The sequence below is a fragment of the Galeopterus variegatus genome, unplaced genomic scaffold (genome assembly GCF_000696425.1).
Source record: "Galeopterus variegatus unplaced genomic scaffold, G_variegatus-3.0.2 Scaffold221, whole genome shotgun sequence".
NCBI lineage: Eukaryota > Metazoa > Chordata > Mammalia > Dermoptera > Cynocephalidae > Galeopterus > Galeopterus variegatus.
The window spans coordinates 364212-380545 of NW_007726332.1; the positions used below are offsets into that span (position 1 = coordinate 364212).

General features: G+C 40.7%; 1 protein-coding gene across 1 annotated transcript in view; it reads left to right on the forward strand.

The window, feature by feature from the left end:
• PRKCH (protein kinase C, eta) overlaps nt 1-16334 on the forward strand; it is a 261067-nt gene that overhangs the window by 125487 nt on the left and 119246 nt on the right. The window contains exons 3-9 of the mRNA XM_008566116.1: nt 905-1055; nt 3669-3703; nt 7279-7367; nt 8815-8944; nt 11118-11245; nt 14323-14466; nt 14618-14791. Coding sequence (XP_008564338.1) covers nt 905-1055; nt 3669-3703; nt 7279-7367; nt 8815-8944; nt 11118-11245; nt 14323-14466; nt 14618-14791 — 851 coding nt within the window. The remainder of the gene's footprint in view (nt 1-904; nt 1056-3668; nt 3704-7278; nt 7368-8814; nt 8945-11117; nt 11246-14322; nt 14467-14617; nt 14792-16334) is intronic.

The window sequence follows — 16334 nt, forward strand, 5'->3', positions numbered from 1 at the left end:
CTGGGAATCTTTTATGGCTTTAGAGTTTTCTAATACTTATCCCATCCTACTAATATAATATTTTTCTATGTTTTCATATTTTTTGATAATTTTTCTCCTTAACATGAATTTGAGGTTATCTTTGAAATCTTCTATTTCTTCCAGGCTTTTAAAATTATTGTTGCATGATTCCTTAAATTCCCTTTGCATCAGTGATTAATATAAAAGCATTTTTGAGGAAGCAAGAATTATTTTATTAATCATGAGTCTCTGCATACATTGGAATAATTCTAGTATAATTATTTGGAAGACATAACTTACTGTCTTTAGAAGGTACAGTTTTCAAAGTTCTCAGATTAGGAGCCACTGTTTTAAAAACGTGAGGCTAGAAAAGGAACTTTGTACCTTGCCAGGTTAATTTCTACCTATTCCAGATTAACAGAGGTGGTTCTATACTGGCTGCTTTTGCGCAGGGCTCTCACAGTCTGTACTGTGGGCAGTTCAGTTTGTGAGGACACCATAATTCAAGGAGACTAATGAGAAACCCTATTTCATCAGCCAGCAGTTACAGCCGAGAGATGGATCGAGGTCCCAGACTTCTAGACAGGGGGTTGGAGATGGTGCTGATGTTATATACTGGAGTGTCGGAACCCTGGGAAACCCATGGTCTGTGCTGGGGAGATTGGCCCAAGGTAGCCAATTATAACCAGGCAATGGGCATCTCTGGGGTTTACATAGGTCTAACCTTAAAAAGTAAGAGTCCTAATAATGTTATTAGGAAAACATGATGCTTTTCTGGGGTGTTTTGGATCTTGAAGAAAGAAAAAATAATTCAGGGAATATTTGGACTATCAGACTTTCTCATATATTAGGTATGGCTGGATTCATTACGTGTTATTCTTTTTTCCTTCCTTTTAATATACAGCTACTCTCCAGAGAGACCGAATCTTCAAACATTTTACCAGGAAGCGCCAAAGGGCTATGCGCAGGCGAGTCCATCAGATTAATGGACACAAGTTTATGGCCACATACCTGCGGCAGCCGACCTACTGCTCTCACTGCAGGGAGTTTATCTGGTAAGAGGTTCCCTGGCTTCTCTCCTCCTAAGAGCTTCTCTTCAACTGGGGCTTCCTCTGGTTATGTGTGATTTCAGGAGAAAGCATGATTATTAAGAATTACTTTAGGATCTGACTTTTGCCTCTTATTTTAATATGTTGGCCCAGTAATTTGAATTCCCATTGGAAAAAAAAAATCTAAATAATTTACAGATCCAGGTTTTAGATATTGTATCTTTTTCTAATCCTTTTGGTTAAGATGTTAATAAATAACGAACTGTTCAAAAAGCATAGACGAGAGAGAAACGAATCCATCATAAATAAATTGGATAATCAATAAATTACATAATCAGTCCCTGAGGAAGAAAAAAGAATCAAGAGTATTGCTTTAAGAAGGCATGAATCGGGGCCGGCCCGGTGGCGCACTCGGTGGAGTGCGGCGCTTGGGAGCACGGCGGTGCTCCCGCCGAGGGTTCGGATCCCATATAGAGACTGGTCCGCTCACTGGTTGAGCACAGTGCAGACGCGACACCGAGGGTTGCGATCCCGTTGCCGGTCGTGGTACGGGCGCAACACCATGGGTTGCGATCCCATTACCGGTCATGAAAAAAGACAAAAAGGAAAAAAAAAAAAAGAAGGCATGAATCATGGAGATAAGTTGTTGCCAGAAAACTAAGCATATAGTAGTCTTCGGTGTCACAGTATGTAGCAGAAGGAAATAGCCTTCAATGATCATATACTATAATCTAATCCCTGGCAGTGAGGAATTAAGATCATTAAAAGTTGAGAAATTCTAGAGATTTGAGGCAATATTTTAGTGTACATACAACAGAAGCTTAAGTCTCAGTGGCAAAACAGTAGTTATCTTCAATTAGAAATAAGGTTGAGCATATTTATTTGGAAAGAGAAAGAAGAAATACCCCCTCACACACACATGCATGCATAGACATACACACCCATCTCAGGAGGAGAAACAGTTTAGTAGCATGAAAGGAGATCTATGTTTTTGTTGCAAACTTTAATCATTTTGTTTAAAGATGTCAGAAGCACTTGGTTCAGAGTAATTTCTGAATATTGACCTATTACTTTGGATTTTGCCTTCTGTGATTACTTTGGATTTTATACCACTTTGCAGTCAGAACCCAGAGTTAGTGTTTCTGTCATTTTTAATCAAGACGAGAATCTTGAGGCCTTAAAATGGCTGTTGATATGAGGCCTACAAATGTGTTGTAATGTAGTTTTTATGAAAAAAATCTTATTACATTTTTTTATTGAAAAAATAAGCAGTTCTGATATCTTCAAGCCCATGCTCCCTCTTTGCAGCAATCTGCGCTCACTCATTGGCCACAGCCCCACCCCTCTCTGCGGTTTGCTGACCTAAACGGTGACAGCCCGCTGCTGCTGACTTCATGTCACACCACTCTGCTTCCCACCCTCGTGTGAGCTGCCTGGCCCCTGTAGGCATTCGTGGTGATGACTTCAGATGATGTCCGTCGTAATGGAAACTTATAGTTTACTGAAATTTTTTCCACCAAGGAAACATTAACTCCCACCCAACCATCTTTTAACCCTGTCACACACACACACACACACTCACACACACACATACTCACACACTCACACGCATTTTCTCTTTCACTTAAAATACTGGCGTAGGTATTACACATAGGTAGATAAGAGACTGGACACTGGCATTCAGTCTCACCACCAACTGGACGTGTGAACTTAGTCACGTTATATAACCCAACAGTGTGTCTCCTCGTTTGCAAAATAGAGACTTTTTTTTTAAATTAGAAGCTTTTATATAGCACTCAAAGTGACAGGCACTATTCTAAGATTTATGTCACCTCTTCATATCTTCATGACAGGCCTATGAAGTAGGTACTTTTATCATTATTCCCTTTTATAGATGAGGAAACTGCCTCAAAGAAGTTAACGGCTTGCCCTAACTCACACCCTCAGGCCATCTGGCTTCAGAGTGTGTGCTCTCAACCATCCTGTGACATGTGTGACCTCCATCTACTCCTTGGCGCTGTGCCTGGCGCATCCTACAAACTTAGTGAAGTGTGGTCTTTGTCCATGAGACTGAGATTGACATGCCATCAGCCATAAACTATATTATGGAGAGACAGAGATGGAAGCTGTGGGCATGGGGGGCATACTGTGGCTGGTCTTCTGCCCCCTGTGGACTCCGGGGGATGTGGGCACAGAAGAGGGAAGGGCTGTGGGTCAGACAGCTGCAGAGAACTCACCTGTGCACTTCCATATGTGTGTCCATATCTCTTCACTTCAGCCTCCGTGCAGCTTTCTGTGTAGGTGAGGAGATAACGGTGGTGGAGTAACTTCAGGCTGAGGCTCAATCACTTGTACAGATGAGGGTTTATTGTCATTGAGGACTGAGGTTGCCACAGAGGTAGGTGGGATGGGAATCGTCAGTACCTTCTCATTTATATCATTAATCCACAGGTGATTTTCTTTCTGTCTCATGATAACAAACAAGGGATCAAAAAGCACATCGTCTTTGCTTCTTCCCTGAAATTGTGTTTTTCATAAAGAACCAGAGAGTGAAATGTGTTTTTCTTAAGGAATGAAATATTTGACTGATGATATTTTTTTCTCTGTTGTCTTCAACAGGGGAGTATTTGGGAAACAAGGTTATCAATGTCAAGGTAAGAAAACATTTTTAAAACCATGTTTAATCTTGTTCCTATGTTAAAAAAAATGATTGTAGCGAGAGAAAACAGGATATATCTCATTAATATTGTCAAAAATAACTCTGTAGATCAAAGGAGACACACACATAGCTACAACTCTTTAGTTTTTCTTAGATCTTACCTATATTTTAGCATAGAGGGGATGTTTTTATTTCTAAAGCCAGGATACCTAATAAAGTTTTATTGTTTAAAGTTTTGTTTGTGCCATAACATGAGTTACAACAAGTGCTAAAAGGTAGTGCCATTTTGTGAGCACACCTTTAAATCTTCCAGATAAATTTTTGTTTTTTACAATCCCTTTGTCAATAGGGCTAAGAAGTAGCACAATGCTGTTTTCTCTTTACCTGCTTACGGAATAGAAGCTATTGTCCAAGTTTTTTTTTTTTTTTTTCCTCCTGATTTCAAAAGAAAAAAAGTGAGAAATATTCAAAGTTAAGCTGTTAATGGTCTTGTAAGTTATTACACATTAAATTTTTTGATTTTCACAATTTGAAAGCAAAACCAAATTACTAATGTTCTTACAGAATCAGAATGAAATAAAATGGAATGAAAGAAGACTCTGTACTCAGGTGGTTTAGCCAGGCCAGATTGAACTTGCCTCTTATTTGGGCCTCACCTACCTTGGCTTAAGCATCATCACATAGTTTATGCATATACTACCCATCTTGATTTTCACTCTGTAGATGATTGAAAAAATAACACTACAGATCCTACAGTGGTAGCCTACGTGTAAATAAGGAAATCCTACCTTCTCTTCTGGAGGAGGTGAGATAAAACATTATTTCCTGCAGAAGAACTGAATAAGACATACTCTTGGATCTGATTTTGGCTTTAATATGTATGAACAATTCCATTGAGTTCTAAGAGTTAGGAAAAAATGAATATATAATCATTATGATGGCAGTAATCGACTTATCTGCTATTAATCTCAGCCCCAGATGAGAAGATAGTTCACAAGCCAGAATTGATGTCACTCTTTGGGCTGCACCTCCCCAGCACAGGGATATGCCCTGTAGTCCACTCCAGTCCATCTTATGTATACTAAGATGAGTTAAGAAACTCTGGATAGGCAAGATTACAGTTTTGAGTTCAAAATATGTGATTTATGATGTACCTCTGTTATTATTCTATTTATTTTCCTCTTTGGCCTGAAGTGCCAGAATATTTGAGGGCCTGATTTTCAGTGCGTCACCTGCTGTTTAAAGAGCAGAAAAGACTATTAAGAGACCTGATGACACTATTTTGTTGACATCTTGCTGAGGGATATAAAACCAAATGCCTGGTTGGAGAGAGAGATACCATGCTAACACTGACCAGTAGCAAACTGGAGTATGTATTTCAGACAAAGCAGACTTCGGAACAACAACAACAAAAATTATCAGGGGGCCGGCCCGGTGGCGCACTGCTACAGTGCGCCGCTTGGGAGCACGGCGGCGCTCCCGCCGAGGGTTCGGATCCCACATACAGACCGGTTCCCGCTCACTGGCTGAGTGAGGTGCGGGCACAACACCGAGGGTTGCGATCCCGTTGCCGGTCCCGGTCCGGTATGGGCGCGACACCGAGGGTTGCGATCCGTTGCCGGACACGAAAAAAGACAAAAAAAGGAAAAAAAAAAAATTATCAGGGATAAAGAGGGGCAATAATAAAGGGGTCATTTCTCCAAGAAGACATAACAATTCTTAACATGTATGTACCTAACAACAGGCATCGAACTACGTGAGACAAACTGATAGAACTACAAGGAAAAATAGACAAATCTGCTATTATAGTTGGGGACTGCTATCATAGTTATAATTGATAGATCCAGCAGGCAGAAAATCAGTAGGGATATAGTTGACCTAAGTAGCACTATCACAACTAGATCAAATAGACAATTATAGGATACTTTGTACAACAGCAGTAGATTACACATTTTTTCCAAGCTCACGAGGAACATTTATCAACATAGACCACATTCTGGGCATAAAACAGACCTTAACAAATTTAAAAGAATAGAAACCATAAAAAGTATCTTCTTAGACCACAATGGAATTAACCTAGAAATCAATAACAGAAAGATAGCTGGAAAACTCTCAAATTTTTCGTGATTAAACACATACTAAGTAACACATGGGTCAAAGAAGACTCAAGAGAAATAATTTGAACCAAATGCAAATGAAAATATAATTTATCAAATAAGTAGGATGCAACAAAAGTAGGGCTCAAATGGAAATTTATAGCATTAAATTCATATTTTAGAAAAGAAGAAAGATTTAAAATCAGTTATCTAAATTTCCGCTTTAGGAATCTAGAGAAAGAGGAGAAATTTAAGTTTAAAGTGAGCAAAAGAAAATAAATCATAAAATTAGAGCAGAAATCAGTGAAATTGAAAACAGGAAAACAATACATAAAATTCGTGAAACCAAAAGCTGACTCTTTGAAAAGATCAATAAAATTGATAAACCTTTGGTCAAGTTAACTGGGAAAAAACCAAATGCCTCAAAAACTAAGGTCTGTCTGTGGTATTGACAGCCCCTCATATGAGAAGACCATCTGGGCACTTTCATTTTGATTCTCCTGAGAATTCAATCTGTTGAAAGCTAGATTTCTTTTAGGTATAGTGCTGTTTGCTGACATGTCACCCATCTTCATGTACTCAATCCTAAAAACCTCCACATGTGTTGAAACACCTTAAAATGATATATATTTTCATACGGTTTCATTGCATGTGTTTATCTTTTAATGACAAGCTTATCTGCTGTTATCAGTTACCTAGATGAAAATGGAAAATATGTTATTCATAAAGTTCTAAAAATTCAAGCAATTGATTAAGCCATTCAGCAAATGTTTATGGAACGTCTCCTCTGCTCAAGACATCGTGCTGGGAGTTCTAAAGGCATTATGAGGCCATGTGTGGAAGGTTTGAAATAAGCAGGCAGGCTAAGAGTGTGGGAGATCAGAGTGGGGAGAGATGGTTTCAGTCTAGAAGAGTGAGACTTTTTTGAGTTGTGTCTTGTCATAAACTTAAGATTTAGTTAGTCAGTAGGCAAAGAGGAAATCCTAGGGGTAGGGAAGGGCATCGACGGTGTGTAGGGGGAGAACAAAGCCTTGTTCCAGGAAGAGCAACTAGTTTAGTTTTTATTGAAACAAATAGAGCCCGTAGAAGAAAGGTGACAAGTAGTCTCTGGAGGGCCTGAAACGTGGCCAGGAAACTTGAACTCTACAGTATGACACCACTGAAGGTTTTCAACCATGGTGCAGAGGTGACCAGAATCACACTATGGAAAGAGTCCTCTGGTGGGGGGCGCAGGAAGGAATACAGTCAGGAGGGTAGAAATAAGCTCAGGACTTGATGACGGGTAGTTTGAGCATGAGCAAACTGTTAGGATGGTGACAAAGGAAATAGGAGGGATGGGAGCACTGGCTGATGTCGTGTGGGCCATCGTCCATATCAAGTCACATAGGCACAGTGCAGCCCCTGTTGATGGTGCCGTGACTGGCTGGGCTGTGAGCCTCTGATAAATGTATAATTGTTGGGTTTAATTTCCTAGTGTGCACCTGTGTTGTCCATAAACGCTGTCATCATCTAATTGTAACAGCCTGTACTTGCCAAAACAATATTAACAAAGTGGATTCAAAGGTAAGAGGATAGCAGTTTGCTAATTAAGAGTGTGTGTGTGCACGTGCACCCATTTGTGCTCTCGCTCTCTGCCTCCCTTCTTCTCTTTCTGCCTCCTCTCCCCTACATCCCTCCCACACTCCTAGAAGCAGATGGTGGTATTAGAATGGAAATTTCTCTCCTGTTTTGTAATACAGCATTTGTATTTATGTACTTACGTAGCATGACCTCTGTTTGTGAGGACTGTATTAGAGGTTGGCTGGGTATAAGCTACATGGATCAGTTCTACTAAGATGGAGGGAGTAAAAGGAACCTTGAGCTTGGATTTGAGTGCCAGATCCAGCCTCTGGGAGCTCAGAAAGGCCCATAACCTCTCTTTACCTCAGTTTTAAAACAGGATCAATACTTCCCTCATGCAGTCTTTGTGAGGATTAAACAAGATAGAATCGATGTGATGAGTTTATTGTTAACTGTAAATTGTGCTCCCTAAGTAAAGAGGTTATGGGCCTCCTCCAGCCTCTTAAGAAATTTCAAGGAGGATGTATATCTGTACATAAAAGCTTGAACTTCATTCTTGCCATTCAAACTGCATATTTAAATTCTGGAGGTAGAAAGCAGAGTATTGCTGACAATTAGCCAGTGGATTTACAGATGCACTGGAAGGTCTGACTCTGAAATTCAGTGGTTCTTTCCAGTACACATGCAGTATTGCTAAAGTGTATACATAGAGGTATAAACCACAGCTTTTAAGAGAAAGAAGCCAGAGAAGTTTCAAGAGGAGCAGTAATTGCCTCACTCCTTGTCATGTATGGATCTGTTATTGTTTCAAATGGTGATATAGACTGGAGAGCATATGCCGAGCATAATTACGTGCTGGAAACAGTATGTGAGGTTAAACCAGGACCTTAGCTCTCAGATTGTCAGACGGCAAATACCAGGCAATGGCAGGAAGGGCTGAATAAGATCACTTTAATGTCACTTTGGAATGAATTTCTTCTGTGGTTCCATGTCCTCCTAGTGCTGTCTTCTTTTTTTCTCCCCTCTGCAACACAATTTCTAGAAGAACTTGTGATGATAGCAAGTGTATGTAGTATATAAAAACCCAATTTAATTCTGATATAAAAAGATTTTCGGAAATAGACATGCATGAGGGGGATTGGCAGGGAGAGACTATATAAGATGAAATGACATATATAAGATGAAATGAAAATCTTAATTTCTATTGATTTCCCAAAATGGTGAATGATCTAATACATACCCCACATTTCTATCTCATCTTGTTCATTAGAAGGTGTACTTAGTCTTGTTAGTAAAACCTGAGTAATTAATTGGGGCTGAGTACAGTAAAATAATATACCCAGCTCAGGTGTCATAGTAACACATTGCATTTGATGGGCTCCTATTACAGTTTTTACAAAAGATGTTGGTATGAGATTTTAGCTCTTGTCCTCTTGTTTCTTTTTTACAGATCGCTGAACAGAGGTTCGGAATCAATATCCCACACAAGTTCAGTGTCCACAACTACAAAGTGCCAACATTCTGTGATCACTGTGGCTCCCTGCTCTGGGGGATAATGCGACAAGGACTTCAGTGTAAAAGTGAGATGTCGAGGTGCTGGGTATCCCCTTCTCCGTGGCAACACCATGCCACAAGCTTTTGGAATTCTATAGGCCTATGACTGATGGGTTTAGATAAGTTGTAAATTAACATCATAGAATTTTTATATTTTTATGTCTCTTGTCAGTCATGTAAAGAGGACTACATCTGGTCCCCAAATTTCCTAACCATAGAACATTAAGGCAAATGTTAAATTCGCTGATCTAGCTAACTAGCTAGCTAGCTCTCATCTGTTTATTGCTGAGTACAGACTAGACATTGTGTATTTTAATAGGTATTTGAAAGAAGGAAAAATGGGATATTGGTCAGAAATGGAAGATGATAGGAGGTGAGAAGGTGAGACAACTAAAAGAGAAGGTTAATGGTAGAGGAGGTCTGATGACCTCACCAGAAATAAGCAGGATTGAGTTGTCAGAGCCTAATGAGAGCTGCCCTGGGTCTTCTGATAGAGCCTGGAGGAGTAAGTGGACTGAAGAACACTTCAGCTTTGGTTGTGAGCTTGAATCTCTAACTGTGCCCAGTAGAGCCAGAGTTTGGTGCTTTTGCCTTAGCAACGGCTCTGAGGGGGTGATCCCTGTCCTGTTAGGAGTTGGGGAGCCTTTGGCCTTGCCTCATCTCCCAGTGAGATGTAATGATGTGTCTGTCATGGGGTGCATCTGACACCTATCAGACACATCCTGAGTTGTTGGTCAAGGAGAGTGATAGAGCCAGTAGCATTGGCATGAATGTAACTGGACAACTTCCATTGACTACCCGGACTTACCAAGCTGCTACTGTCAATGAAAAGGGACCAGTCATTTGTTTTTAAGAAGGGCAAAATCTTCTATCTCTGTAGACCACCACTTAATAATTCTTTTTGCATGCAACTAAAACAGTAGCCAGCTCACGTATAATTTTTAGGGCTTTGGTTAAGGTACTGCTTGATCTTAGCTTGATGGTCTCACCCGGTGTGGTTTTTAGTGTGAAAGTCACTTTGTGCTTCCGTATGGTTATTGCACATGTGCAGAGGCATGCACGGGCTCATCTGCTTTGTTCTTATCGCTGATGACCTGCACTGATCTGGCTCCTGTAATTTTTGCTTTTCTTGTCATGTGGTGGTTTTGAAAGGCCACTGCAGGCTTGTGTGTCTCTGTACCTGTCTTCCTGAGAGAGGTAATTCCCCATCAAGTTACTGAAGCTTAAGCCTCAGAATTTCTCTATTGCAAGGGCACCTGTACTTGATTGGTATTTTTTTTTCTTAAAGAGGGCCTTCTAAATTACCTAAATTCAGGCCCCGCAAAACCTGGATCTGTGCATGCTTGCAAAGGTCGACTGACTCTGTAAAATAGGTACTTGTGTCTTGCTGCTTCAGTTCTACCTCCCATCAGCAGGGACCTTGTCAGGAAACTGTATCAGGATTTATTTATTTCTGCTGATTAAACCTCAGATCCTCCATCATCCCCATCAGCTTCCCGTGCACCAGGAGCTTAGCTTGCTGTGCTTGCCTGTTCTAACTGCCATTTACTCCAACCTTCAAAAAGTTTTAAAACATGCCCTTTTCCACCCATGAAGCAGTTAGAACCACAGGCTGTGAACACTAAGAACCGCAGGCCCACAGGATGCCTGTCGCTGTGCTGTGAAAGCTCCTCAACCACAACAATACTCAGAAAGAAAGCTTTCTGTAGAGGTTTTTCTCTCAGAAACACCATTTCACCCTGTTTGAACAGCGATCTATATATGGCATTTAGACTGCTACCTTTTATTTCACTATTGAGAGATAGAAGGAAAAGAATAAAGGCAGTTGACATGATTCTTTGTTATTTAATTGACTGTGAATTGTCATTATGATGAACGTTTTAATCTTTATCTTGGATCATGCTGTTAAGTCAGCAGTGACTGTTACATGTGATTTAGATGAATGTGTTTCATCACGTCATGGTGAGAAAAAATGTATTTGAAACCTATTATTCTTTAGTATGCAGGCTTTATGCTTCTGCACAAAACAAATAGATAAAATGTCAGGAATTGTTATTAGTGTGAGTTTAATTTTATGAGAAGATGACATTATTCAGCCTGTATAATTTTGCTGTCATGATTTTTCAGGCTATGAAAGTTGCAGCCCATGTTGACTTGGTTCCTTTCTGAATATGGATTATATTTTTCTCTTTCCTCCAGTATGTAAAATGAATGTACACATTCGATGTCAAGCGAACGTGGCCCCTAACTGTGGAGTAAATGCAGTCGAGCTAGCCAAGACCCTGGCGGGAATGGGTCTCCAACCCGGAAATATTTCTCCAACCTCGGTGAGACTGACTGCTTTTTGACATATATTGTAATTTAGATGTTGTTCAGATGTGGTGAGCCCAAGTGAGGGCATGTGGCATCATCAAAGTTCCAAATCTGAGCAAATACAACATCAGATTTATTGCAACTTTTAAGAGAATTTTGTTCCACAAGTAAGATTCTGTGCACAGTTATTTGACAAGAAATAACAAGTATGCAGCTATAGCAGAAGTAGAAGAAGGATTATTTTTTTTCCTTTTTTTTTTTTTTCTTTTTAATCATCCTTCTGTCAATGTGGTCTGGTGAAAAGTCTGGAACCCAGAGGTCTGGGTTATGCTCCTGGCCAGGGGACCTGGCAGGACAGTTGACCAGTAACTGTGAGCCTCAGCTTCCTCTTCTCTAAAGGGGTTGAACTTGAAGCTCTTTGAGGTTCTCCACATCCCTGGAAACCAGCAGTTCTGTAGTTTTTGTTTAGGAATTGTGAATTTATCTCTCATGGTCAGCAACAAACTGGAGCTCCTTCCTCTGGGCTTTCAGGAGTGGGTGATGTATCAGTTGCTGTGACATGTTTTGTCATGCAGCCTCCCTGAGTGACCTCCACCTGCCATTATCCATTAGAGCTTTGGCTGCTTCCCAGGCCCATGCCTTATCGCTGCCTTCCTGGCCAGGGTTGCAGAGAGTTGCCAAATAGCCATGGATATGGCCGTGAGACCTAAAAGGTGTAGCTTGCTGTCCAGTTTGGGAAAATGATAGACTTAACTGTTAAACAATCTCTGGGTACTTAGGAGGAGAAGTGCAACCACTCTGAGGTCTTGGTAATCCAGAAAATGTCAGTACTAACTACCTCATTTCCTTTTTACTGAAAGACTCCTGGACTTGTGTTGACAATGTGTTTCTTGGTTTCAGGAAGTCACAGGCAAAGTCCATCAAGTCTGTCTGTCTTGTGCATAGGCAGGTAGGATGCTAATATGATGAGGGGAATTTCTAATGCTTGGGACAACTGTTTTAAAGACAGGGATTAAGGATTTCAGCCTGCACTAGGGCTTCTAAAATATGGTAGGAATAACATAGGTCACGTGGACACAATCTCTAGGAATGGGCAGTGCCACTTGTCATTGGAACCAAGTATTTTTATATAATGATATTTCATAGTGAGAAAACCAAATTACCTGTTATTCGACAGTGCAGCACTTAAAGAGAGAATTTTAAGTCTATCAAGAGAGAGGAATGGGTTACAAAAAAGATTGAGAAACATTGGCTTAGAGTTCTAGCCAGTTCCAGCCCGAACAGAGGAAGTATTTAAGTGGAGGAAGTGAAATTGAAGCTGGTACAGCTTTTCTGTCTTTGAAAAATTTATGATGAGAGATCTAGAAGAGAAACTATTAAACCATTGGATTTTTAAAATGATCTATTTTATATCTTGCTGTCACTGCTTTATTGGGTTAAGTAAGCAAAATCCTTGTAGTTTCAGGTTGTGGCACAGTTGTTTTACTGCAAACATTGCTTAGAAGTTGCCCTAGATAAGATTTTTTTTTTAAGCTAAATAGGTCAAAAGCTCCAGGATGTAAGACTTTTGATCTGTTGTTGAGTGGTAGCTTGTCTTATAAATGACCTAAGGTGCACATCTGCAAGTTACATTGCCTTTTGGTAGCCTCTTCACTGTGAAGGTACAGACAGTGGGATGGGACTGGAGAGCTGACTGAGGCAGCCACACTTACTTCCGGCTCAGTGTGGTGAAACTGGGATTCTCATTATGCCGGTGGAAGTGCAAACTGGTCAGTCTTTGTAGAGGGCAAACTGGCTATGTACCAAAAGTCTTCAAAGTTAACACTTTGGGTCAAGGAATTCTATTTCCAGGAAGCTATATTAAGAAAATAAATGATGAGTGCTGGCCACTTAGCTCACCTGGGAGAGCATGGTGCTGATAACACCAAGGTCAAGGGTTCGGATCACCTAACTGGCCAGCAGCCAAAAAAAAAAAAAAAAAGAAAAAGAAAATAGATAAATAGATGATGATAAGGACAACGTAGCTTAAATTTCTTGAATGTGTCAGGCACCGTCTAAGTGCTTTATATGCATTTGTTCATTTACTCATTATAATTCATGTGGCAGATGCTATAACCTCCCCTTTGTCGGAAGAGGAAACTGAGGCAGGGAGAGGCTGGGTAGATAACTTGCTCAAAGTCACAGGTTAGGTTGTAGAGCTGCTTTTTGAACCCAAACAGCCTGCTTTAGAGCCTGGACTCTTAATCATTTTGAAGATTTGCATGTGAGTATGTTCACAGTGGTGTTATAGCGAAAATGGGAGGTGACCTGTATTTCCAATAGCATTACGATATATCCATAAAATGGAATATTGAACAAGCCATTAAAATTCATGTTCCTGAAAGATATTTAATGATATGGAAAATATACATGACAAATTTTTAAATAAAATGTTTCATGAAACAGTAATTTGATTATATTTTAAAAGGTTAACCAAGTATAAAAACGTGTGTGTATGTGTATTGTTTAAATATATATATATGGGGGTGGTGTAGCTGGTAAGAATTTAGGTATTTTAAATTTATCCTTCATTATTTTGGTCATTGTTTCAGTTTTTACATTGAAATTTTATTTCTCTTATATAATTTAAAATATTGTGTAAAAAACGTTGCTCCATTCATTGGCATCCTGGTGCTGAAATGTGAGTCTCTGAGCAAACGTGAAAACTGCTCTTGGTAAGAAGTGGACACTAGGTGGCGCTCTTGGAATCTGACTGCCCTGTGGAAAGCCACAGCAAAAGAAACTGGAGGAACCAGACTAAGGCATTTGTGTTTCCACAAAGTGTAACTCCATGACTTACATGTATTTTTAGGTGATTTTTCCCACATAGCAGTTAGCAGTTAACTATAAAAAAAAAACTATATCTACCAGAAGCTGATACTGAGCTAGTTTTGAGTTGCAGAGCCCGACCATCTGTCAAGCTGAATTGATCTTTCCCCTCGTGTTGTGATGCGGGTTGAGACTGCTCCCAGCTGGTAGTCGTCTCCACCCACAGACACTTCATGCTCATGCCGTGATTTCTGATTCAGTGTATTTCTCCTTGTCTTTTCAGAAACTCGTTTCCAGGTCGACCTTAAGACGACAGGGAAAAGAGAGCACCAAAGAAGGGAATGGGGTTGGGGTTAATTCTTCCAACCGACTTGGCATCAACAACTTTGAGTTCATCCGAGTATTGGGGAAGGGGAGTTTTGGGAAGGTGAGTCCTGGCTTTAACTGTTTGGGTTGAAGTAAGTATGTCACATGTATGTTGTGTGTGTGTGTATACACGTGCTCATGTTTCTCATGTGCCATTCTGTTTCTTTCTCTGTGCCCACACCCTCATGCCCCCTCCCTCTGCTTTGCCATAGGTGATGCTTGCAAGAATAAAAGAAACAGGAGACCTCTATGCCGTGAAGGTGCTGAAGAAGGACGTGATTCTGCAGGACGACGATGTGGAATGCACAATGACCGAGAAGAGGATCCTGTCTTTGGCCCGCAATCACCCCTTCCTCACTCAGTTGTTCTGCTGCTTTCAGACTCCTGTAAGTAGGACTTGTGTTCACTGCCTCAACAGCCTCTTTTTTTTTTTTTTCAAGAGTTGAGACAATAAAAGCCGAGTATCAGGAACTTTTGGGGCATGGGCTCCCAAGGTAGGGCCATAGGAAAGTACTGGCAACTTCTGACACCCTCTGGGAAAAAATTAAAACTAATGAACTCACCCCTTCCTTCATGCTGTCCTAGGGAAGGATCACCTTGGGGATTGTGTGTCCTATGATTGAAAACGTCTTCATACATGAGTCTTTTCCAGCAGAGTGAAGGTTACAGAAGTCTAAGAATAGAATAAATATCAGGGGCTCATTATCTTGGTGAATTTGGCCGTGATTCTGCTCCTAAATTCTGGACTGGTTCTGACCTGGGGACAAGAGTTCAGAGGAGGGGTCTGAGAGGACCTAGGGAGGGCACCTTGATTTGGAACATCTCAAAGCATTGCTCTGGCCTCAACCAAAGACCCTTTACTTGATGCCATGGTTTGATCTTGGGATTCAAATCTGACTGCCCTGTAATGGTATACAATTAGGAATGCTTTTGGCTACAGTTAACAGAACACCTGAGCGACAATGGCTTCAGTGATAAACAGAAAGGATGGATTTAGTTCCTTAGTACACACGTTTTTCTTTTTATTTCACATAATGAGAAGTCTGGTGGTAACAATGCTAGGATTGGATGCATTGCTTGGTGACATCGGGCATGTCTTCCCCTTGGAGTCTCAAGGTATCTTCTGCAGCCCCAGACATCATACCTTCACATGACAGCATCCAAAGTAAGAAGCGCAGGGACAGAGGCTGAAGAGCTGCATGGGCCGCTCTGCTTTTATCAGAGAGAGGTTTTTTTCCTAGACTGAAGTCAACTGCTGTTATTACCAAGGGTAGCTGGGAGAACAAATACCTAGCCAAGATAATACATATACTATGGTTGGCTTACACCAACCTCGATTCCTTCCTGGGACAGGGCACTCTTCTGCCCATTTAGAATTGGGCCCAACGGGCCGGCCCGGTGGCGCACTGGATAGTGCGCCGCTTGGGAAGCGCGGCAGCGCTCCCGTCCGAGGGTTCGGATCCCACGTACAGACCGGCTCCCGCTCACTGGCTGAGCGAGGCGCGGGAGCAACGCCGAGGCTTGCGATCCCGTCGCCGGTCCCCGGTCCGGTACGGGGGCAACACTGAGGGTTGCGATCCGTTGCCGGACACGGAAAAAAGACAAAAAGACAAAAAAATAAATAAATAAATAAATAAAAAATAAAAGTTTGTGAAAAAAATAAAAATAAAAAAATAAAATTGGTACAATTGGGTTATCTTTGGACATCAAATTATATTTCCTCACAAATTTGTACAGTGATGATACAAAAATGTTTCATTTTCATATTTATCAAATATCTGCCAGTGACGAAAATAAGCATGTGAAAATATTCTGTAAATCCTACAGCATACTGATTCTAGTTGTGCTATAGATGATTCCTTTATGCTAACCCTGCTGGGAAAATATTGCTATTCAGAAGACATACAGCATCATCAAGTATGTGTCTAG